The sequence below is a fragment of the Polypterus senegalus genome, chromosome 1 (genome assembly GCF_016835505.1).
Source record: "Polypterus senegalus isolate Bchr_013 chromosome 1, ASM1683550v1, whole genome shotgun sequence".
Classification (NCBI taxonomy): Eukaryota; Metazoa; Chordata; class Cladistia; order Polypteriformes; family Polypteridae; genus Polypterus; species Polypterus senegalus.
Genome location: NC_053154.1, coordinates 285,994,015 through 286,017,903, shown reverse-complemented (window position 1 = coordinate 286,017,903; position 23,889 = coordinate 285,994,015). Strand labels below are relative to the sequence as shown.

Below are 23,889 nucleotides of genomic sequence, written 5' to 3'. Positions count from 1 at the left end.
ATGAAATTTTCATATGAAGAATAGCTCAAGATTTCACCAATAGATGGTGCTAGTAATGAATAGAAATATTAAAGGAAGTGTTAAAATATTGATTACAAAATTATACTAAAACAAACCCAAGACTAAAGTTGAAAATAATATATATATATAAAAAATACTTTTTAAAACCACACATATTAAGTCTACTAAAAAGTAAAAAATAAGTCTCTCATACTTCACTCGTAAAATAAAAGCGTGGGCGCTTTTCATCAATCAACATTCAAAAAACACTTCTTAAAATGTTAGCAAAAGCGCCCACCTTTTATTTTACGAGTGAAGTATGAGAGACTTATTTTTTACTTTTTAGTACACTTTTTAACTTAATATAAGTGCGGTTTTTAAAAAGTATTTGTTTTTTGCTTTATAATGATATTGACCATCATTGTTTCCAATCTGCAGTGTGCAACAGTAGAGACAGCATGTAATACAGCAACATTTCCACAACACAATGTACTGTATGGCTTTAAGAGCCAGGTGCTGTTGGCTTCCCTTTTTCATATATTGCTGATTTTTACATTTGTGGATAATGTCCATTGTTCACTGTTTGAAAAGCAGACAAGAAAGTTCTGTGTGTTTAGCTGGGAGTGGTATAGTATTGTATCTCATTTTATTACAGAAAGGGTAAAAGTGAATATTCTTTGCTGGCAGAGCTCTTCAGAGTGCTTGCCTGGCAAAAGGTCTGTTTGTCAATTTTCTATATATAAGGTACTTTGCTGGAACTGAGTGTGTGAAGGGGAAACGGCCAAACACAACACCATGGGAAAGGTGAGCCCAAGAACATTACTAAGGAATTTGTTGTACTGTGTGAATTGTAAAAGGTTTACAAATCTTTGAAAATTAATTTTACGCACAAATATGTATGGAATAATAATTCCAACCAACAGATTAGTAAAGAAATTAGAGGAAGTGTAATGCTTCAAGGCCCTCAAGATTTGCTGAAAACTGCAATTCATATTTCACATCAAACTGGTTTCAGATTAAATCATGGAAGATAAAGCACATACTTAGAAAGCAAGTCAGCAATAAGCAACTCATAGCTTACAGCCTAAAGCTTTGAATTCCCCCAAGAAACAAATAAAAGATACAGCTAGCTAAATAAATGTTGTTATACTTAGAGCATTTTGTAAAAAAAAGCAAAATAAGAAATGTAAATATCATCATTAATTTCTTCTCCCTTATTTGCAGATCATCTTCTACGAAGATAGGAACTTCCAGGGGCGCTGTTATGAGTGCAGCAGTGACTGTGCCGATATGCACTCCTACTTCAGCCGTTGCAACTCCATTCGAGTGGACAGCGGCTACTGGGTGGTCTATGAAAAACCCAACTACATGGGCTACCAGTATTTTCTGCACAGAGGAGAATATTCTGACTTCCAGCACTGGATGGGTTACAATGATTGCATCAGATCCTGCCGCATGATTTCACCAGTAAGTCTACAACATTTTCTCCTTATATTTATTGTACCTTGTAATAATGCAGTGTTTGCTATAAAGGGTATTTTGTCGTCTCTCATACATTTATCAAATAAACCCCTAATGGAAAGCAGTATATACTGACTACTGTTGTTCACATTTGCAGTACCGAGGCTCCTACAGGCTGAGAATTTATGAAAGACCTGAATTTGGAGGCCAAATGATGGAGTTCATGGATGACTGCCCAAATGTCTTTGATCGTTTCCGCTTCAACGATATTTTCTCCTGCAATGTCACGGAAGGTTATTGGATCTTCTATGAACATCCAAACTATAGGGGCAGACAGTACTTCCTGAGGCCTGGCGAATACAGAAGATTCAGTGACTGGGGAGGTTACAACTCAAACATTGGATCTTTCCGCCGCATGAGGGAGAAGTTACTGTAGAGACTAACATCAAAGTAACAAAAATAAAAGTAGTTGATGTAACCCTACTGTAATGCCTCAATTGAGATTTTTGTTTTTGTTTTAAAGTTTACAGAAACTTGTTCACAATTTTAATTGGATTGCTAAGCTTTCTGGAAATGGATATCATATGCAAAGACGACCACGAAGTAGCAGCAAGGGAGCTTTCCACAATATTTATTTTGTATTATTCAAAACTGGTGCTTGGAATACTTACAGACAAATTTTAAAAGTTCCATTGAGTTTTTAATTTTAGTGTGACTTACTGTACCTACAAGAAATAAACATAAAAACAAGACAAACAAAACACGTGCCAAAATGATGTCGATGAGCGTAACTAAAGTACTGTCATGTGTGACGCCTCACTCAGTGGTCTCATTCAAAATTATTTTTTATTTTATTTTTTACACTGAAGTGTGTCATCTTTGGCCAAAGCTCATTCCTACCAGTGGTTTGTATTTTCTCTGTTATTTGTGCAATTCAGAAATTGATTTTTCTTAAGAATTACGGTTCTCCATGGGTATTTACTGTGTGTCATGTCTTGGTCTCTTTTTATGTTTGCTTTGTGTTTCGTCCGTCATGTGTCTCTGGTTTATTGGCAACGGTTGCTCCTTATGTCAATGATGGTGGCCATTAAAATTAATTTCAGTGCCAGTGTGACCAATTACTCAGGCCAAATAGTACAAGATTGATGTAAGTGGTATAAAATAAACAGAAAGAAACAAGCGTAAAGGCAAATACAACAGGGAAAGCTCCATTTTATTAGTCGTTTGATTGGGTTTTTGGAAAAAAAAAATGATAAATGTCAGGTATTCATTTGTTGAAACAACAGCTTAGTCATACAGCAGCGTCTGATTTGTCTTCTGGGTAAGAGTTGACCATGAGATGTTCAGCTGAGGCTCTTCTATTGTCCTGGTGCTGGAAGAGTAGGAGGAATTAGAGATGGAGGCAGAGACAGACTAAGGGGTTTATTCTCTGATCCTTAACCTTCTTTCCTGTTGTTGAAAAGGGAAATAGTTAAGGGTTCATGCGGCCTTAAAATCCTTTTCCTTTGATATATAAATATTTCCCTGTATCAGACATACATTGCCTACAATTTTGACAGTATTTGGCAAAATGCAAAAACAGCTACAAGAAAATTCAATACTTTAGTTACTTTCACTCCGTAAGTATTCAGATCTCCAGTATGTGTATGTAATTTTTGTCCCTTTTTTGTCTAGTTATGTTTTCTTTTTTAACAAGGAGCTTTCATTTCAGACCTTAGTTTTTATCTTAGTTCATATTTTAAAGGTCCTCGTTTTGGTTATTTGTCTTCATTTTGGTCATGTATCGTCATGTTCCAGTTCTTGGGATTCGGATCTGTGACGTGACTAGATCTTCGGGTATAAATATGGTGAAACCTGGTGTGTCCCCTATCCTTTGTCCTTACAACAACTCTCCTATTGTTATTTAGCTTCTTTACCAAGTAGTTATTAGTGTTAAGATTTATCTGACTTTGATTTCTTTTTTGCTCTCTTGTACTTCAACCTTAGAACTTTAGAAAACGTCCTCCACCTATAACTAAGCATGTTCAACAACAACAACAACAACATTTATTTATATAGCACATTTTAATACAAACAGTAGCTCAAAGTGCTTTACATATTAAAGAACAGAAAAATGAAAGACACAATTATAAAACAAAATAAATCAACATTAACATCGAATAAGAGTAAGGTTCAATGGCCAGGGGGGACAGAAAAAACAAAAAAACTCCAGAAGGCTGGAGAAAAAATAAAATCTGTAGGGATTGCAGACCATGAGACCGCCCAGTACCCTCTGGGCATTCTACCTAACATAAATGAAACAGTCCTCTTTGGATTTAGGATTCTCACGGAAGGGCTTGATGATAATGGTCACGCAGACTTCTGCCTTTTAATCCGTCCATCATTGTTTGAGCATCATGAAGCTTTGAGTAGGTGGTGGTGGCGCAGGCTTTAGGCTTCAGGCTTCTCTCCCACTTTTGTTGTGCCTCTGAATATCTTATTTCTTATTCTGTCCTTTTTTGTAACTTCACACATTCACCTCAACATTCTCATTTCTGCCACATGTAACTTCTTCTCCTGCGCTCCCTTTGCTGCTCATGTCTCAACTCCAAGTGATCTTCCCACTGTCTTAAAAATCTCACCTTTACCCTTCACCTTAACTCTTTGATCACACAGTATGCCTGACACCTTCTTCCAATTGTTCAATCCACACACCGCACCCTGTGGGTAATCTTTGCATCTAGTTGTCCATCTCCATGTTGTCTGAACAGAGCAATATTCTTAACATTTCATTTCAGTGTTATGCTGATGACATGCAGTTTTTTATTCCTGTTTGTAATTCTGCAGTGAATCGGCTGCACAATTGTAGAACTAAGATCCTGGATCCTCGATCTAAATCAAAATAAATTGGAACTGCTAATAGCTGGTCCTGCAGTCAAAGCTTAAATTGGTTTTGAACTTTTTGGCTTTTTCGTGGACTTTTACAAACTTCAAGGTTGGAATCTTGGAGTTATTTTTGACAATAACCTCTCTTTTGAGAAACAGATTAATTCTGTGGCCAAGAATTGCTTCATCCACCTTTGTCTTTTAGTCAAGGTTAAGCCTTTTTTATCTCTAGCATTTTTTAGCCTTTTCTCAGCTTTATTAATGTAACTCATTTTATTCTGGGATTGGTAAATCGCTGATAGGCAGGATGCAGTTAGTTTGGAATGCTACCACTCGTTTTTTGGTTGGGACAAAAAAGTTTGCCTCTGTATCTCCAACTTTAGCCTCTTGACACTGGCTGCCATGCAGCTTTAGAATTGATTTTAAAATGCTGCTGCTGGTTTTTACATCACTTCATTGGTCTACTCTCGCCTATTTATCTGAATTGTGTATTATACACCAGCCATCCAGAGAGCTTAGATCTACTGGTCAGTTGTCTCTTGTGGTCCCTCATACTAAGTTCAAAACTAAGGGGCACAGGGCATTTGCAGCTGCTGCACCTCGTCTGTGGAACTCTTTAACTCATTACATTAAGGGGTCACCTTCAATTGAACTGTTTAAAATGAGATTGAAGGCGCATTGCTATTCTCTAGCTTTCCATGATATTCAGTGATACTGATGGTTCCCTCCTCTTAGTCATTTGTTTGTTTTCAATTTACTGCTGGTTATATTGTGTTTAATTGTATTATGTTCTATTTATTTTATTTATGTTTATTGTATTGTATTTAAATTTAAAGCACTTTGGCTACAGCATTATTGATGTTGTTTTAAATGTGCTCCATAAATAAATTAACATTGGCATTGAGAATATATGCCCAATCTGAGGGTCACTTTTTATTCACAGTTCTGTTTCTAGCTCAGTATGATTTCTTTATCATAAGTAGCAATTTCTTGATTTTCTAATATTTTTAAACCGGGGTAATTATTAGACAGAAGATAATATTTCCTTTTTAAGACAGCAGATATACTTATTTCTAAATCTGCACAATCACTCACTCACTCAGTCCATTAATCAATAAATTGAACTAATCAAGTAAGCAAGCAAGCAATCAATGGAAAAGAACGAAGTCTCTAATTTAAAGGTTTCCATGGGAAATGGGAACATTGACAAAGCAATTAACTGTCTTAACAGACTGAAACAATTAATTGTGCTTAGATAAAAGAAGGTAATTAATTCACTACATGTCATGTCTCACCCTCAGACATGTTTCTTTTCCTACAACACGCCATTATTAACTGATTGCAGTTGTTCAGCTGTCACCTGAGGTTGCTGCCAGCTTAATCGATTTCTTATTTCTTAAGAGACATCCATCAGTTAGTATTTGTTGATGAAATTCTGTTTCTTCTGGTTTTCTAAGTTTCTTGATTTTTTTTTTCAATTTGTCAATTTACAAGCTTTTTGTGTTGTTCTCTTTAAGCTTGCTTAGACTTTTGGGCAGAAAAACTTGTTTTGTTTTGCCATTGCTCACTTCCAGTTTACTACTTATTTTGCTTAACCTGACTATACCACCACATACTTTGACTGTCAAGTCTCACAGTTATGAATGAATCTTTTTTATGTTGTCATCCTCCTTGGGCCTCTCATGCCTTCTCGGTAATGAATAACGACATATTTGGAGCTAATAGTGCAGGGAAGGATGCAGTGGGTGTCACGATCCATTGAGGCGCGAAGTGAGTGTGCACATATATAAGGAGACAAAGATAAAAATAAATAAATTACACAATCACACCCTGAATTTAACAGAGACAGCTCCAAATAAAAAGTAGAGAACAGGGTGCTGCTCATGTATGAATTTACTCTGAAAGAAGAAGTTTTCATATTCCACTTTTCAACTAAATAACTGCAATCTACAAGAATGAGGCAGATTATCTGGTTTCAGGTATTTTTCGATTGTAACCAGTAACTCTAAGGAGACATACGATTGCATTTTTATCCACAACATAAGTAAGGGAGAAATTACTGCAATGCTGTTTGTATTGGCTTAAACAACAGGAACAAAGAGTTTTGGTGAAGGGAACTTTTTTAGAATTAGGTGATGTTAATCGGTCTTGTCTGTCAGTGATCAAAGCTGGGGCCACTGCTCTTTTTAACATAAACAATCGATCTGGAAAAGAATATATAAACTTATTCAGTCTACAGATAATACCGAACTATGAGGAATGGGAGATAATCTACAATTGTTACGGTTGTGGTGGACAGCCGGGTCCCATGCCCAGCAGGGGCGCCCATGCTGCATGTGTTCTGGGGGAGCTACCATGGGCAGCTCAATACCTTTCCGGGGACGGTTGGTGGCAGCCTCCTGGCGGACGGTGATCCCCCAGCCTATCGCATGGCTCCACGGGAGATGGAGTCCTCCACAGCCTGGTTGGGAGCTCGGATGGCCGCTAGGGGGAGCTGCATGGAGTCAGTAGCACGGGTGGACGAATCTTCAGCCCCACCCGGAAGTACAATTAGATTACATTTTTCTTTTTGTATTTTATTATTCTTTAATAAGTGTGAATTTGTAGTATTTACTGTATTTTTATGTAATAATTATGTATTTCAAATTGGTTAATTCTGTTAGTTATTCCACTTTGTCCTTCACATGCCCTGACACTGTAGGTACGGCTCCATCATGACCCTATTTAAGCTCATCAATACCTGTGCAGAGGCGTCATTTCTTCAGATAATCTTTGCATTCCTGTTTTCTGTATGATCATATTTAGATTTTCTGGTTTTTGACTCTCTGCTCTGAATTTAAAGATTTTTTTCTTGGTTGACAGATTTGGCATTGTTCCTTTTAGAGTTCCTTTTCATACCACCTTTTGCTTACCTTTTTTTTAGCTTTTGCTTCTGTATGTGAATTTTTCTCACACATAAACTCCTTAACTATAAAAGAACCGTGTCTTGTGATTTTTGAGTCAGAGTTTACATAAAGTTACCCTCTCCCTTTTAAAGTTTCAGTCTTGGTTAATTTTGGTCTGTGCAGGCCACAAAGCCTGCTTGTATACAATACAATACAATACAATTTATTTTTTGTATAACCCAAAATCACACAAGAAGCGCCGCAATGGGCTTTAACAGGCCCTGCCTCTTGACAGCCCCCCAGCCTTGACTATCTAAGAAGACAAGAAAAAACTCCCTAAAAAACCCTTGTAGGGAAAAAATGGAAGAAACCTTGGTAAAGACAGTTCTAAGAGAGACCCCTTTCCAGGTAGGTTGGGCGTGCAGTGGGTTTTAAAAAAGAAGAGGGTCAATACAATACAATACACAGAACAGAACAAATCCTCAATACAGTATAAGAACTTAACAGTAGTTGATATCACATAATATGATTTTGATTTGTTTAGAGTCCTGGAGACTTCATCTATCAAGCTGCCTCCACCATTTGACAATTCCACAGCTGAAATAGTGCTAATCTGATGAAAGGACCTCTCTTTCCCATGATTCCTGCAATCCTCCATCAGGGATGACTTTACCTTAGGCAGGCAAAACAACTTGGGAGGTGGGCTGAGGCACCAAGTGCTACATTTGAGTACCGAGAACAGAAACAGAATAGGTGAGGGTTAGTAACAAATTAGAACTATCATGTTACTTATGTTTTAGTGCTAATGACTAACAACAGAGATGCAGTCTGTACAGTTAATCAGCAGCTCTAGTCAGGGTGTGCTAAACTGAAGTAGTGAGTCTTCAGCCGGGATTTAAATGCTGAGACCAAAGGGGCATCACTTATAGAAGCAGGCAGACCATTCCAAAGTTTAGGGGCCCTGTAACTAAAGTATATAGTTTGTGGCTGAGCTGCCTTTCTTTGCATGCCTCATTTAAACCATGGTTTTCAGTTGAAGTCTTTCTTGAATTTAGTGTGACCTGCAAAAAATCAGCCTGCTGCTCCAGTGTGAGTTTTAAAATAGCCATTGGTAAGTGAACAAGGCGTGAAAGCAGCAGCTAAAGAAATAACAGTATACAAGAAAAAAGGTGACATGCTTTAGTTTCAATAACTGATTCTTTTTGATAAAAAGAAACATAAAAATCTGGTTTAAACATTTACTTACCCATCCATTAAATTAAATGACATCTTCTTACAGCCATACACTTCACAGAAATAAAAATACTCACTGAAATTTTTTACGATAATCATTTCCTGTGACTCTCCCCCTAGTCCAGGATGCAGTAATCTGTGAAACCACTGGCATTTGGACTTCCACCATACTTCTCTTGCTTTAAATGTTTTTTGTATAAAAATTGTCTGAAACTCATAGAAAAGCTGCCATCACCAGATGACAGAATGGTGGTCTAAGGCTTGCTTTGTGAAAAATCTGCAACTGCTCAGTAAGAAAAAAGATGATCTATTTATGACTTCTCTAATTAGTTCAGCTATTTAATGTCTTGCCATTTTCTTTACAATCCATTACAACAAAACAGCAATCAGTCATATGCGCAATTTGTTAAAGAGAGGAATCTACAGATTTTCCTCAGTGTAACAGATTTCTAGAGAGTGCCAAGGGGTTGCTAAGGCAGGCATAACCAGAAGGGTCTCTTATTTTTAAAAATGGCACTTGGAGGGGCTCTTCTAAACTATGGACAGTACCAGGTTTGTTGACTTAAATTCCATCTGCCCTTTTCCATTTTCTATCCTTGGCAACCTCATGTCAAACAGAAAGCATGTTTCACAAGACAGAAGAACAAATGTGTAGGCGCAATAAACTCACTTCAGAGTGGGAAAGCAGCCGTCCTTCCGTCCTTATAAAAAACAAAAAAAAAAATTCAAATAAGTCAGCTCCACTATTGTTAGCAAAGTTTATAGAAGCTAAAGACAACAAAATTCTACCTGAAACATTTTACCAAGCATTCATTTTCGTCTTTTCTAAAAAAAATAAGGACTTACTACAATGTGCATCATATACAGACCAGTCTCACTCCTGAATGTTGACAGAAGGATTGAGGAAGTGCTTCCTTCTGTAATATAACAACATGAAACCAGATTAAAGGCAAACACTTAGTTTCTAATCATTGATATTTGCTTAATATAATAAATTCAGCCATTAAATCTAACACCCCAAAGACCTTACTATCTTTGGATGCAGAAAAAGCATCTAATATAGTTGAATGGGACTACCTATTCACCACATTGCACAAATTTGGATTTGGCCCACACATATGTGCAAGGATCAAACTACCGCATGCTAGTCCAGAAGTCACAGTTTGTGTAAACATTATTTCAGACTACTTCAAACTAGAATGTGGTACTTGACAAGGATGTCCCCTATCACTTTTGCTCTTTACAATCACCATTAAGCCATTGGCTCATTACTTTTGAAATGCATCAGTGATAAAGTGGATTTTCAAAGAAGGACTTGAACAGAAAATATCACTATATGCTGAAGATATGGTACTGTACATATCTTGTGATCACTGATGTAGGGGGATGCGGCCACCCTTTAGAAACCCCATCTTAAACAGTTTTTCAATGGGAAATAAATGTACTCTTCAGCTCCTCTTTGTGGGATCAGCTGCAGGCATGCTGGCTTGCCATGAGGGGCTTCCCACAGTTAAAAGACTGAGCAATGGCCGCCCTGTGTCTCACTCTCCTGCTCTCTCTTTCCCCAGACTCCCTCTGCTCTGGCCACTGCTTCCGAGCCACTGTAACTCGTTGATGAAGAAGACTTTGTGTTCTTTTGGGGCCAATGTGTCAAGTTTGAAAGCTGTTCCTTGCGAGGATCTGCCTAAACAGCCATAAAGTTTTTACTAATTGGAAAACCTTCTGCACTCTGCTGTGCAACTTTGTGACCCAAGCTTGACAATCTGACCCACAAAATTCCATGTGAGCAGTTCTAAAAGCATTGGCAGATGTTCAAAAAATATCTGGACTCAAAATCATTTTAAAAAAAGTGTGCTTTTCCAGTGAACTCTCTAGCACACTAGACTGGATATCTTCCTATTTATCTTAGCAGATCAGTTCTAGGGGTAAATATCACAAGTAAATATAAGCTATTTTTCCACAAAATGTTGCTGTCTGCATGGAAGCAATTAAACAAGATGAGAATAGATGGTCCACCCTCCATCTCACATTAGCAGGGATAATCAACACTACTAAGATGAACATCCCTCTCAAACTTGTTTGTCTATTTCAAAACATCTCAGTATACCTTAATGAATTTTTTTTTAAAAATTAGATTCAATCATAACCTCATTTATTTGGAATTCAAAACATCCACACATCCAAAGGGTGACTCTACAAAAACAGAAAGCAGGAGGAGGCATGGCACTACCTAACTTTCAATTTCATTACTCTGTGGCAAATATAAAGACCTGGATATCGACACAGATTAATGAATATTCACAAGGATGGTCTGTAATAGAATTAAAATCTTCCTGTACTTCTTTATATCCCCTGCTCTGTGCCCCAGTAAATGCAAAATATCATGAGTACACTAATAATCCAAATGCCCATCATTCACTCAGAATATGGAACCAATGTAGGAAGTGTTTTAAGACAGAGAAGCTCCTGTCTGTTGCACCTCTACATGACAATCACTATTTTCCACCCAGTCAAATATACATAGCATTTAATGCTTGGAAATTGTCTGGGATTAAAACATTTAGAGACGTATACATCGATAATGTTTTTGTATCCTACGAGCAATTAATTTTCAAATGAAGGAATATGTGGAAGACATGAGAATAGAACTAGAACGAGATATACTGCAGTGTTTGGAAAGACGAGATCAGCTGTGGAAGGAGCACCTCCGTAGGGAAATACGAAACAGTTTTCGATCATTTAATACTGTTTGAGCGCATTTGACTCCGCGGGAGGTGTCTCGTCGTTTTTCTACTTTCATGCCCCCCCTCCACTCCAGTGATTCGAGTGGAGTTTCCTAAGCTTGGCGATTCGTATACTACAGAGGACATAACCAATTTTGTTGAACAAGCTGAAACATTTCTGTCTGTAACTCCCCTGAGTAAAGAGGAACTGTTGGGGGTGATTAACGCAGCATTAAAGGGACCCGCAAAGAGCTGGTGGCAGGCTAGTAAACAGACGATCGGCGATTGGAGCAGCTTTAAAACAGCATTCCTTGAAGCATTTTTGCTGGAGGATTACCAGCCCGAACTGGAGAATAAACTCCTATCCATGGTGCAACAGCCCAGTCAATCAATCAATCCGGGACCTCACTTACCACTATCGGGCACTGTGCTTGAAGTGGCGACCGGAGATACTGGAGAAAGAAAAGACAGCCTGAGTTTTATGGCAAAGCAGGAAAGGACATGACCATTGTAAGTCCAGGAGAAAGATTATTTTCGGGGAGCACCACAAGTCAACTGCAGTCTGGGGTGGCCACCTTGAAGATTCCAGATACGCTGAGGTTACCGGGAAAGGGATTGAAAGCAGTGTGAGCCGTAAATCTTTTTATTCTGGGATTGGCATGTCTAATGAACTGGACTATGGAGAAATAGTAAAACGGGAAAAAAAGACTAAATCAAAAGTACGGAGGGGAAAGTTCTTGGAAATATAATTTTATAATTTGTGTTCATTGTCTATATAGGGGGTGTTGTAAAAGTGTATTAATTATAGTTTTTTGTTTTTGCATTTTTTCTCTGTGTGGGTTAGTTAATATCATTTTTATTATTATAAATCACCTTTCGGCGTTGTGGGAAGGGGTTGAAGGCAGTTTGAGGTTGACCTGCAATCATTAATTAAATTTAGTGAAGTGTAGCGGAAAAAAATCGTTACAACTTCTCATCAACACAGATTTTTCCACTACTTTCAAAGCTAGAAAAAAGAACCTGGCCAATTTTCCTTATCTTCCATCTTTTTTCATTCCAGATGAAATATTGATCAGTCTTGAAGACTCAGATAGCATCTCCACAATTTATAAAAACAGTAAAAGTTAATTCCTTTCAAAGATCCAAGGGCACAATGGGGACAGGATCTTTCACTTAACATTTCAGCAAAGGAGTGGAAGGCAGCCATGCACAGAATATTCTTTCACTCGATATTTGTAAAGCACTCAATTATTCAACTTAAAATCTTCTGTAGAGGGGCATTTATCTCAATTAAAACAATCCACAATGTTTCCAGGGCAAGATTTAATGTGTGAATGTTGCAATCGATCTCCAGCCTCACTAGGCCACATGTTCTGGGCATGCACCAATTAACATCATTTTGGATAAACGTCTTTGAATGCCAATCAGACAGCCTTGCAATCACTGTCACTTTGAACCCATTAACAGCTGTGTTTGGTGGACTCCCAGACAGGCTTAAAGTGGGGAAGGACAAACAAACTGTAACTGCCTTTAACTCACTACTAGCATGTAGACTTATGTTGCTTAACTGGGAGAATCCCAAACCACCACCCAGTGGGTAACTGATGTCCTATACTATTTGAAATTGGGAAAAAATCAAATTCTCACTCAGATAACCTTTTCAAAACTTTTTAAAATTATGTCAGGATCTATTCAATAACATTTTAGAATAAGTTCCTATATCAGGGAAAAAGGATACATTTCCTTCCTTGCTGCTTCTAAAGATTTGCTTTGATGGTTGACTCTCCTCTATTTCTTTTGGGTCGGGGTTAAATATTGGTTTGTTAAGTTTGATTTGATTGTATGGATTGTTATTTGCTTTTAATTAAAATTACTAAAATAAAAATTAAAAAAAGAAAAACAAATGTAGTATTAGTAACTGTTCATTTTGTATACAAATATAATTCAAAAAAGTCCAAAAAATCATATACTACAGCTTATAAAAAATATTTTAAAAAGAAGACTGTTCCATGAGGATGAGGCTTGCAAATCGGAAAATATGCCACCAAAATACACTTAAAAATGATATGTACACCACTGCAGCAACTTTTAATGACTCCAAGTAGCTTTAGAAAACATGTCCACAGCGCAAAACAGACGCGCACATACACACACAAACAGCACAGCCAGCTCTTGTCTGTTTTTCAGGCATTGGAAGATGGCTTTCAGCACTGCCTTTATCTGTAGCTTGAGTGTGTAATAAGAGATGATTTAGCCAAAGTGCAAAGCAGAATTTTAAACTCTTTCACATAGACAGTAGAATCAGTAGAGTGGTTCAGGTTTACAGCTGACAATTACATCTGAGGAGTCAAAAAGAGAAAGCCTCGAGCTTGTTACTGCTGCACAAGGCGATTCATGTGGCTGAGGTTGGTGTTGACAAGCTCTGTATAGGAAGAAAGACGATATATTTGTTTACAGTCTCAATTACCTTTCCTACAGAGGCAGTGCTGCTGGGAGGGCTGGCATCACCTTTCCTTCTCACAAACATTCCATCCATTTCTGCATTGTGTATCTCTAACCACTTTTTTGTTTGTTTTTTTTTTAGCACAAATGGCGTAACATACATTGTCAGGAAGGCGTTGCTAAGTTCTGACATTTTGATTTTGTTCTGTTATATTATTAATTTTTATATTCCCAGACACCACCTTTAAGCCTTAAACACTACTTTGCTTATTATTTCAACAGCTAAAGTGTAAAAGAAGTGGTGAAGCAGCCTTTTGACAGGGGCATATCAACCATCAGGGCATTCTTGGTTTGCACCCAGAGAGATCTTTTCACCCACCCATGAGTTCATTGAAATGATTAAGGGAAAAACTGTTGTTGAAACGATCGATTGAGAATTTGCTCATCGAAATGAGAGAGAGTAATGCCACTCTGCATTGTCAAAAGTATGATCTGTTAAGGAGCTAAGTTACCCAGGATCCCATGGGGGGTCATAATCAAGCCTTGCTCTTTGGTGTTATGCATCCTTGCCAAAAAAGATACACCAGGTAAGTACCGTGGAATATTTCTAAAAACCCACTCTTTTAATTTGACAACAACATCAGTTTATTTTTTGTACAGCCCAAAATCACACAATGAGTGCCACAGGCCCTGTTTTTTGACAGCCCAAAGCCTTGACTCCCAAAAAAAATTCCTGTAGGGAAAAAAATGGAATAAATCTTGGAAAATGCAATTCAGAGAAAGACACCTTTACAGGTAGGTTGGGCATTCAATGGGTGTCCAAAAACAGGGGTAAATAAAACACAAAAAAACAGAACGCAGGTAATCGTCTTCACAGAGCTAGATGGCCAAACTATCATCACCACCCCAGGAATAAAATACAATAATACAATAAGCAATAATACAAACTACAAGGCAAAATAGAAGAATAGATTATATAATAGATTAAGACGATTCTGATTTGGTCAAAGTTCTGGAGACCTCGGCCAACAAGCTACCTCCCCCCTACTAGCCATTCCATGGCTGAGTCAGTGCTGGCCCAGCTAATCTGATGAAAGGACCCTTCTACCTGATGATCCCAGTGCTCCTTTATCAGAGAGGACTTTCCCATATGCAGGTAAACGACCTGGCAGTAGAGCAGTGGCACCAGGTTGGAGTATTTTTAGTGGGTCAAGGCTAGGGGGGCTGTCTAAAAATACCATTTGATGTATTCCTGATGTGATTTGGGGATATACAAGAAATAAATTGTTATTCTTGTTGATTATACAGTCTTTAATAAGACTGTTTGCTCTTCTAAGGCAGTGTGTATTATATATGACCCGAACAGAAGGTGGCCTGGTGTCAGCCATATTATGTGTCATCTTCACTGCTTTCTATGGTGCTTTATGTGATTTTTTAGCAGAACTGGAACATCAACCACTATATTATCCATTTTTCCAATATCCACAAAACTTTTTGTCCATTTTACATATTAAAAAGGTAGTGCTCATCTGAAACTTAGTGAACATATCCTAACAACACAGATGGACACAGAACATTTGTACACCACAATCTCTTTCTCTCTGGCATGCTGTATGTCAGCTGTGGTGTGAGTTTGTGGACAATATCAGTTGATCAATGCTTGAATAGAAGCTACAGATGCACTATGTGTGGATGTATTGGGTTGCAAAACATTCCATTTTATTTCAGAGGGCTACAGAAAATCGGATTAATTTGCGCTTGGGCAGCAATTCAGACAAATTTGCATGATAAAGCATATGGCTGCCTACTCATCATATAAAAGGAATTGTACTGGGTAATTCTAAACAGAAACAGCCAGAGCCATCACCATGGGAAAGGTGAGTGTGAAGGCTGCAATAAAATGACAGGAAATGCCAAGCATATGGCTCAAATAGAGTTATTGATCGTTAACAATAATGCTGGTAGGCAGCAGATGTATCAATACAGCTGGTTTCTGTCATATTATATGTGCTGAATTCAAAAATGTATTTTTGTTTTCCATGCATTTTATATAGGAGATACAGACATATGCATGCATTTATAATATACTTCTTCAATGTCTTTTCAGTGTAAAATTCACTTTCACTTCTTTTGTCATAAGGCAGACATGCACATATGGACTTGTAAACACTTATAAGGTTTCCTTCCTGGTAAGTGGTTGCCAGTGACACAAACAGTACAAGATGGCATAGGAAGGTTATGGATCTGTCAGGCCCTGTATTTTAAAACTTCAACACACGTCACAGATAGTCATTAACCCTACTGTGATGCGTTGAAAATAATTATTCTAAGGAGGAAGTCAAGGAGACTGGAAATAAGCAATATACAGTTCTTTCAGGGCAACAGTTGGTACTTAATGAACATGGATAATATAAAATACAGGTTCAAAGTCAGTATATCCCCAAGACTGTAGACAGGTACTCATGTTCCTAGAATTAGCCCTTAGCTGGACTCTAAATTCTTCTGAATGAACATGTGATGCAGAGAATTAGAAAGTGAGTTGTAACAAGAGCTCAAATGGCAGGTGACCATTGTCTGTGTGGATTTTGTAGTTCTCCTTTACCCAAGAGTCATACCACCTGCACTTCAGAACAAGTAATCCACCTGCAGCTAAGCATGTGCAGGCTTGGCCAGTTCTTGGATGGGTGACCATTTCAGAAAAGCTTGGGTTGCTACTGGAAGAGGTGTTGGTGAGGCCAGCATGGGGCACCAACCCTGTGGTCTGAATGTGGACACCAATCTTCAAGTACAGCCTGTAAAAAGTGGCTCCATTCTTCAAGGTCCAGCCAAAGACCTGACTCTCTGTGGTCATAAAAGATCCCTGGGCATATTTCGCAAAGTGTTCGGTGTTTCCCCATGGCCTGCTGAAATTGCACAAGATGGGTTGGCCTTCTAATCATCCCTAACTAGCTAACCATCTAATAACTATTGTGTGGTGACTGTATTGGTGCATAATGGCTGCCTTTGTATCATTCAGGTGGATGCTCCACGTTGGTGGCGGTTGAAGTGGCTCCCTATCTTCTTTGCAAAGCACTCTGAGTGTTTTGAAAAGCACTATATAAATGTAATGTCATCTTCTTTTTCCTTGTGTCTGCATGAGTTTTGTCTAGATACTCACATACAATAAGCATGCATATTAGGTTTATTAGCAACCCTGAATTGGTCATGTATACTGGAATATACAGAATAAACTGTACTTACATGATTGGTGAAGTGCAGGCCTTCTATAATGTTAAGACTGTCACGGATAATAACAATGCAAACTGTCAGAGTTATCATATAAGGTAGTAAAGTCCCATCTCTCCAAGAGTACAGGGGTTTTCAGCTAGGGGGGTTTCATATCAGGTAGTAGAAGAGTCATAGTGTACTAAGAGTGAACAAGATGTTGGTTAAAATAGTGTCAGCCATGACAGAATGATAAACACAGACATTATCCTTGGCAATTTTAATACTGCATACTTGCTTGTACTCTTTTAGATTGATGTTTGGAACACGGTTACATTTTGTATGCAATCTTGTTAAAATAAGAGTTTATACTAAAAACATAAAACCCTTTCCACAAAATATAGCCAAAAATATACAGCATTTCTGGGTTTGTTCATATACTGAATGTTCAGTACCTCCACATATTTTCTGAATTCACTTTTTCCACTTCTGGAAGTTGGAACTTTTCACAATCCATCAAAGGACAAACATATTTATTTTACCATAATTAACATCCCAATCAACATGATAAAATCTGTGTGATCAGACATAATGTGCAATGTACACTCACAAGCTAACCATGCCATGAATTAAGCCAAGGTTCGAATACTGTGATGCATATAGAAATGAACAGTTATGGATGAAAGAGATGGCCTTTCTCGTGTGTGTCTTCTTAAAAGATTTTTGAAATGCATTCATTTAAAATTATGCTCAAACTAGGATTTAGCCTCATGAAACATGTAACTTTCTCTATGTTTAAACACCATGCAGAAAGTATATTTTCATAACAAGTTTCTATCATTACCGATTATTATTTGTCTCAAACTTATCCAAACTGAAAATCATGATCGAAAAAGATTTTAATGTTAGCAAAAACTTACAGTAAAAGGAAATATTCAAAATCTTAAGCTTGTTGAATATTGCATTTTATTTACATTGGCTGGTATTAGTGTAAAATTTTAGCCTTAATTATTGTATTTTACATACATTTACTGTTATTTATGATGGTTAAATATTCCGGCTGTTTTTAAGCGGGTGTGAGAAAGATATGCAGAAAGTAAGACTGAGTGATAATTCGTCTCCTTTCATGATTGCTAACTCAATTTAAATTCCGAGAAGGAATTTCCCTGCAATAACCACTGACCTTTTCCATTGAATACGCGTCCTGACAACATAAAATAACACAATAAATACAGAGGAGCGACACAAGCTGTTAGTTAATTAGAATTTGTAATTCAAGAATTGCTTTCTCTTCATAAAGGAATAGAAACATTTGTAAATGTTTTGTTGAGTTAGAAAAATGTTGAAAAAGGAAGTAACAGCTTATAAGAAGAAATTAACAAAGCTGGTTTTGTACTTTGAAGATCACCTTCTACGAGGACGGGAACTTCCAAGGACGTTCTTATGAGTGCAGCAGTGATTGTGCTGATATGCACTCCTACTTCAGCCGCTGTAACTCCATGCAGGTGCACAGCGGCTACTGGGTTTTGTATGAAAAGCCTAACTACATGGGCTACCAGAGGGGAGTATCCTGACTTCCATTGCTGGATGGGATACAATGACTGTATAAGATCTTGCCGGATGATCCCACAGGTAAGTTAATTTTATAAATAAATAAATATTTACAATGTCATTATTTACACAATTATATTTTTTTCACCTTGTATTATCATAGGCTGTCTTCAGGTTTGTGTGGCTTACACTTAACGTGTAAGGCAAAAGTACATCTACACAGCATAAATCTGGATTTCAGAATAATTAACAACTAAGCATTCTTATAATCTTATCTAATGTATCTATTCAGTTCTGATCCCATTTAATCCAGTTAAAAATTGCAAGGCTTAGGATAGTTAGGATCCTAATAAGGTTTACAATACTAAGCATTTTACTGCTCTCTAGTGGTTAAACATGTAATAGCACTAAATAAACAGTTTCTGTCTGAAAACATACACTATAATTCTTTCATAATCTGGGTAATGTAACTTATTTCTCAATTTCATAGTATTAAGGCTCCTACAAACTGAGAATCTACGAGAGACCTGACTTTGGAGGCCAGATGATGGAGTTAACAGATGACTGCCCCAATGTCTATGATTGTTTCTGCAACAGTGACATCTTCTGCAATGTGATGGGGGGCTACTGGATCTTCTATGAACATCTCAACTACAGGGGAAGGCAGTACTTTTTAAGGCCAAGTGAATACAAGAGATTCAGTGACTCTACCATCAGATCTTTCCGACATGTGAGGGATGGTTTTATGTAGATTTAAAAATGAATACTTGTTTAAAATAAACCTTTTATACTGTTCACTGTATTTGATTCATATTAAAGAAAGCAATATATTTACATTTATTTCAGTCTCTTTATATCATCCCTGCCCTGTCACTTATTTACACTTTCTTCTGAGCTAATTTGTGATTTACCACCCATTTGACAAGTTACAGTTTATACACAAGGAGGCCTTGGCCAAACACTTAAGAATAATGAGTTTAGTGAATGCACTGCTAAAACAGTAAAAGTCAACAAAAAGCTCTGGAAAACAAGAGAGAATCATAGGGCAAAACAGCAAATGCAAAACAACAAAACCCACAATGCTAACCATAAATCATAGTCAAAAATAAAGCAATGTTCAGATCTGAAGATTTGAGTTAAGGGTGTCATACTCACTAATCATGGTGCGAGAGAGGACAACATGTTACAGTCAGAGCAGCACACACAGGTAAGAATTTGACAACCCATTGTATATAAGACAATAATGATCCTATAAACCTTCATAAAATACTCAGAAACATAATAGAATTTGTTTTTTCTTTTCATCCAGAATGTAGAAACAAAGCTATTATTAGCATGTTGCCATTTTAAATAAAAGTGACCCACTGACATCATGCAACATGACTTCAGGTCATAATGTGTTAGCTGAGAGGATTGTTGCTAACAATGAAAACACACAAAATGGTGTCTTCCATAATGTAAACAAAATGGCAACTTGCAATATTACCAAAGTAATAATAAAATAAGTCTACATTAGCGTAGAATGCTATAATTTGGGGTTTTCATAAGAAATGTAATGAATTATCTCATGAGGTAGAAGTGCAAATTAAACAAGAATAGTTGTGCCAGATATTTGAAATATTAAAATGTCTGCCTGAATTTAAAAGTGGATAGTCTAAATATTCTTAACTGTAATAGATATGTATCACTTTCACCCACCTATAGAGGTCCATAGAGGGCTATATCCACACTAAAGGACCAAAAATGAAAAATAACATATTTACAAAAACTTATCTTGAAATAGTCTAAAGCGATACCCGGCATTCTTATGCTTGAAATCTGCAACTTTTAACCTTGTAGGAGTGGCTCCTAGCGCTTGGATGATCAGCAAAGAATCACGTATCTAAAATACGATCAAATTCTTGATCATCAACCTCGAAATAGCATAACACTTCACATGCCTATAACATCACTTCACATGCCTATATTTTCAACCCCCATTTTTTCGAAGTTTAGTCAATAGGAGTAACTTTGACCCCTTGTATCTCATTATGGGGTGGACTCCTGGGGTCGGTTGATGTGGCATGCAAAGACACACGCCTTTCTGATCATTTTTTAGGATACAAGTATTGGTTTACTCTTTATCATAAGTTTGTAATTTTCTGCACAAAATAAAAAATGAGGAGGGGAAAAAAGTAATTTGGAATCCCAAAAAGATTTGATGCCTTGCAAAACTAGAGTTTAAGACAGGTCAAATGGTATGGATCAGGGTTTTTCTTATGAGTGAATAAGGCATTGGACAAAAAAAACTTAAAATGATTCATAAGTAATTTATATCACCCAATATTAAAATATTAGAAAAATACTTATGAATAAGTGCATAAATGTGTTTTGCATTAAACTAAACTCTAAAATTCAGAGTACTGTGATTTACTCTTAGATAACAAGAAGACTTGGTCTTGCAGAGTAAAAAGGAATATGAAACATGCATAGAGAAATCAATGGATTTTCAAAAAGGTCTGCAAACCTATTTAAAATCAAAAACAAATTTAATTCATATAAGAATTCAGACCCTTAATTCGATAATTTGTAGAAGCCCATTTGGCAGCAATTACAACTTTAAGTGTTCTTGTGTAAACTCTCTTCTTGCCTTCTGCTTTCCCCCCCATGAGCTCTCTTTTTCAATGCCAAAAAGGGGCATTACATCTGGAGTATTTTACCCACACTGGCACTGGGAGGAGCTCTGTTAACAGGGTGGGTTCCACTTCTAGAATAAAGACATTGCCATGCTAGTCTTCTGTTGTGCATTCATCAAGTGGACCATCTTTACCTTGCACATCCTTTCCAGCACTATAGTCTGCCATATTGTTTTCAACAGCTGACACACGGACAGGTTAAGTGATGTGTCATTGAGCAAAGTAGCTTTTGTCTCATAGATAATCAGTGCACGTGGAAGAAGAAAATGTGACAGCCCCGTGAGTGGAGGGGGGCTATTGCTTGACGCCTGATGCTTTCCTCATGATATGTCAACATATAAACACCAGCAGACATTAAAATTTTGAACAACATATATCTATTTCCAAAGATTGGATTTTTAGTAGATCTCTAATGGAAAGGTGTCCATTTCGATGAAATGGTCTATGTCAGCTGTAATAGAAAAGAGTCAGAGGCAGAAAAAGATTTGGGGATGGCCACCCCATATACTGTACGACTTGTTTGGCACCATTAGTATTAATATCATTAATATCTGGCCTTAACCACTTATGACACAGCCTTGCTTTCAAGTCCTCAGAGACTCCATACCTCTTTAGAAGTAAGGTCTTTAGGGTATCATAATTGGCAGCATCCTCAGCCCCCAGATCATAATAAGTCCTCTATGCCTCCCCCTTCAGGAAAGACTCCATAACGTTGGCCCTCACTGCACGCTCCCAGCGGTGCCTAATTGTTGTGCGTTCGTAAATAAGGAGATACGACTCAGTGTTGTTGTTCTCTTGCAATGGCATTAGAACCTGGGATGGAGCCCTTGACCTGTCCTGTTGGACAGCAGCACATGTTTGTGCCCTTGCCTGTGACTCAGTGTGATGTGTCCAGGTCTCCCCCAGCTGCACCTTGAGTCTGAATTTCTGAAGCTATATTATTCAGAATTGTTGATAGCTCCTGCTCTTTCAACATATCGAGCAAAAAAAAATCCTGTTGACTATGCCAATGTAATAGAAAAGAGTCAGGAGGCAGAAAAAGGTTTGGGGATGGACACACCGTATACTGAAAAAATCAGGTTGAAAACAATAAACACATCTTTACAGAAGCAGAGTTCAAAATGGAACTGGTTAACAATTAGTTACTTGGGTATATATATTGCACGGGCAGGAAGAGGTGGAGTTTCGGGATGCCGGAAGAGGAAGTGATATCTGTAGAGGAGGGTTCTGGACTGGATAGGATGTCATTATATGGTGCTGGACCTGATGTCATCAGAGGGAGGAACGGGGTGGTGCTACTGGGAGGTTCAGTTGGTCTGCAGCGGGCCAAAAGGAAAGATTATTAGAAGGCAGCGCCAACCCCTGGTTCAGCTGAGAAATTACACTATTTGAGCCTGTAAACTGTCTCCCATGTGCATGTGTGTGACACAGCTCATTCCAGAGAGATCATCTGCATTCTTTTTATTATTTTTTCCATAAAAACATACAGCACGTCCATTATTACGGCTTGAGAGGAACAAGAATGAAGTTATCGATCTTTAGCTGTCTCTTTTATTATTAGAGCCTCATCACACCACCTTTCTTCATGACATGAAGATTCAGAACATGAATCCATGCATCCAACCAGCCTTGCGTCAACAGTCCAGACTGGTGGCGGTGGTGTAATGGTGTTAGAGGAGTGTTTTCTTGGTACACTTTGGGGTCTTTAATACCAATCAATCATCGCCTGAATGCCACAGCTTATTTGAGTGTTGCTGCTGACCATGTGCATTCCTTCATAGGCACAATTTACCCATTTTATAATGGCATGATAATGTACCACGTTATAAAGCAAATATCATTTCAAACCAGTTGTCATGACCATGACAATGACTTCAGTTCAGAATTCCTTTGAGATGTGGTACAATTGGAGATTCACAGCTTGAATGTGCAGCTGACAAATCAGCAGAAACTGCTGTCACATACGCGCGAATAGGGGACAGCCAAAGGGCCCAATAGAGTGTGAAAGAACGAAAGGTGGGGGATTAGAACGGAGTATTAATGCCCTTTTCTCTTCCTCAACAGAAAAATGGAAGATTCAAGATACCTACATAACTCCAACGTGTGAAAGTCCGTTCCAGCTACAGAAAATGACTCCAGTTCCGGCTCCCAATGATTACTTCACTTCCGGACTCCTCTTGATGACTTCATTTCCGTCTCCCGAATATGATGTCATATCTGGCTCCTTCGATCATCATCACAGATTTAAATTCCTGTTTCTCATTGTATTTCCTGCCATGTACCCATAAAAGCACTCAGAAGATACTTTGAGATTGTCAGATGTCTGTTTCATGCAATTTTGACCATGACTTCAGTCCCACTCTGAATCCAGGATCCACCAGCATTTCCCCAACTCTTGATATTTCTTGTTTGTGCTTTATTTTATCACACTGCATAATTATATATATATATATATATATATATATATAAATTGTAACAAGACCACTAGGGGGCGTGCCAGCCACCCAACCTGACACAGACAGACTCTAGAGGTGCACTTATAAGTTTTTTATTCTCTTTTCTTCACCTGTGGGCAACGTCTTCCCCGTTAGCACAGTCACAACACAGTCCAAATAAGCACACACTACTTAGAATAAATCTTCTCTTCTTCTCCACTCCTCTTCAGCAAGCTTTGTCTCCCACCTCCCAACTCTCGCTCCTGGAGTGGTGGCTGCTGGCTCCTTTTATAGGCCACCCGGAAGTGCTACAGGTGTTTGATGACCCATATCTGGCTGCGCTTCCGGGGGTCAGGGAAGAACCACCCACATGGACTCAGGAACCACTGCAGTGCCCCCTGTTGGCACCCCTGGA

The 23,889-nt window shown here is 37.9% G+C and overlaps 1 protein-coding gene and 1 pseudogene across 1 annotated transcript; both read left to right on the top strand.

Moving 5' to 3' along the window:
* The first annotated feature begins 795 nt into the window (after positions 1–795).
* On the top strand, positions 796–1,897 carry LOC120519285 (gamma-crystallin S-1-like). Its single transcript, XM_039742421.1, has 3 exons — positions 796–804; positions 1,225–1,467; positions 1,619–1,897. The coding sequence occupies exons 1-3, from the start codon at positions 796–798 to the stop codon at positions 1,895–1,897; spliced, it is 531 nt and encodes a 176-aa protein (XP_039598355.1).
* A 13,580-nt stretch (positions 1,898–15,477) lies between these two features.
* Positions 15,478–19,115, top strand: LOC120515218 (annotated as a pseudogene).
* The last annotated feature ends 4,774 nt before the right edge of the window (positions 19,116–23,889 follow it).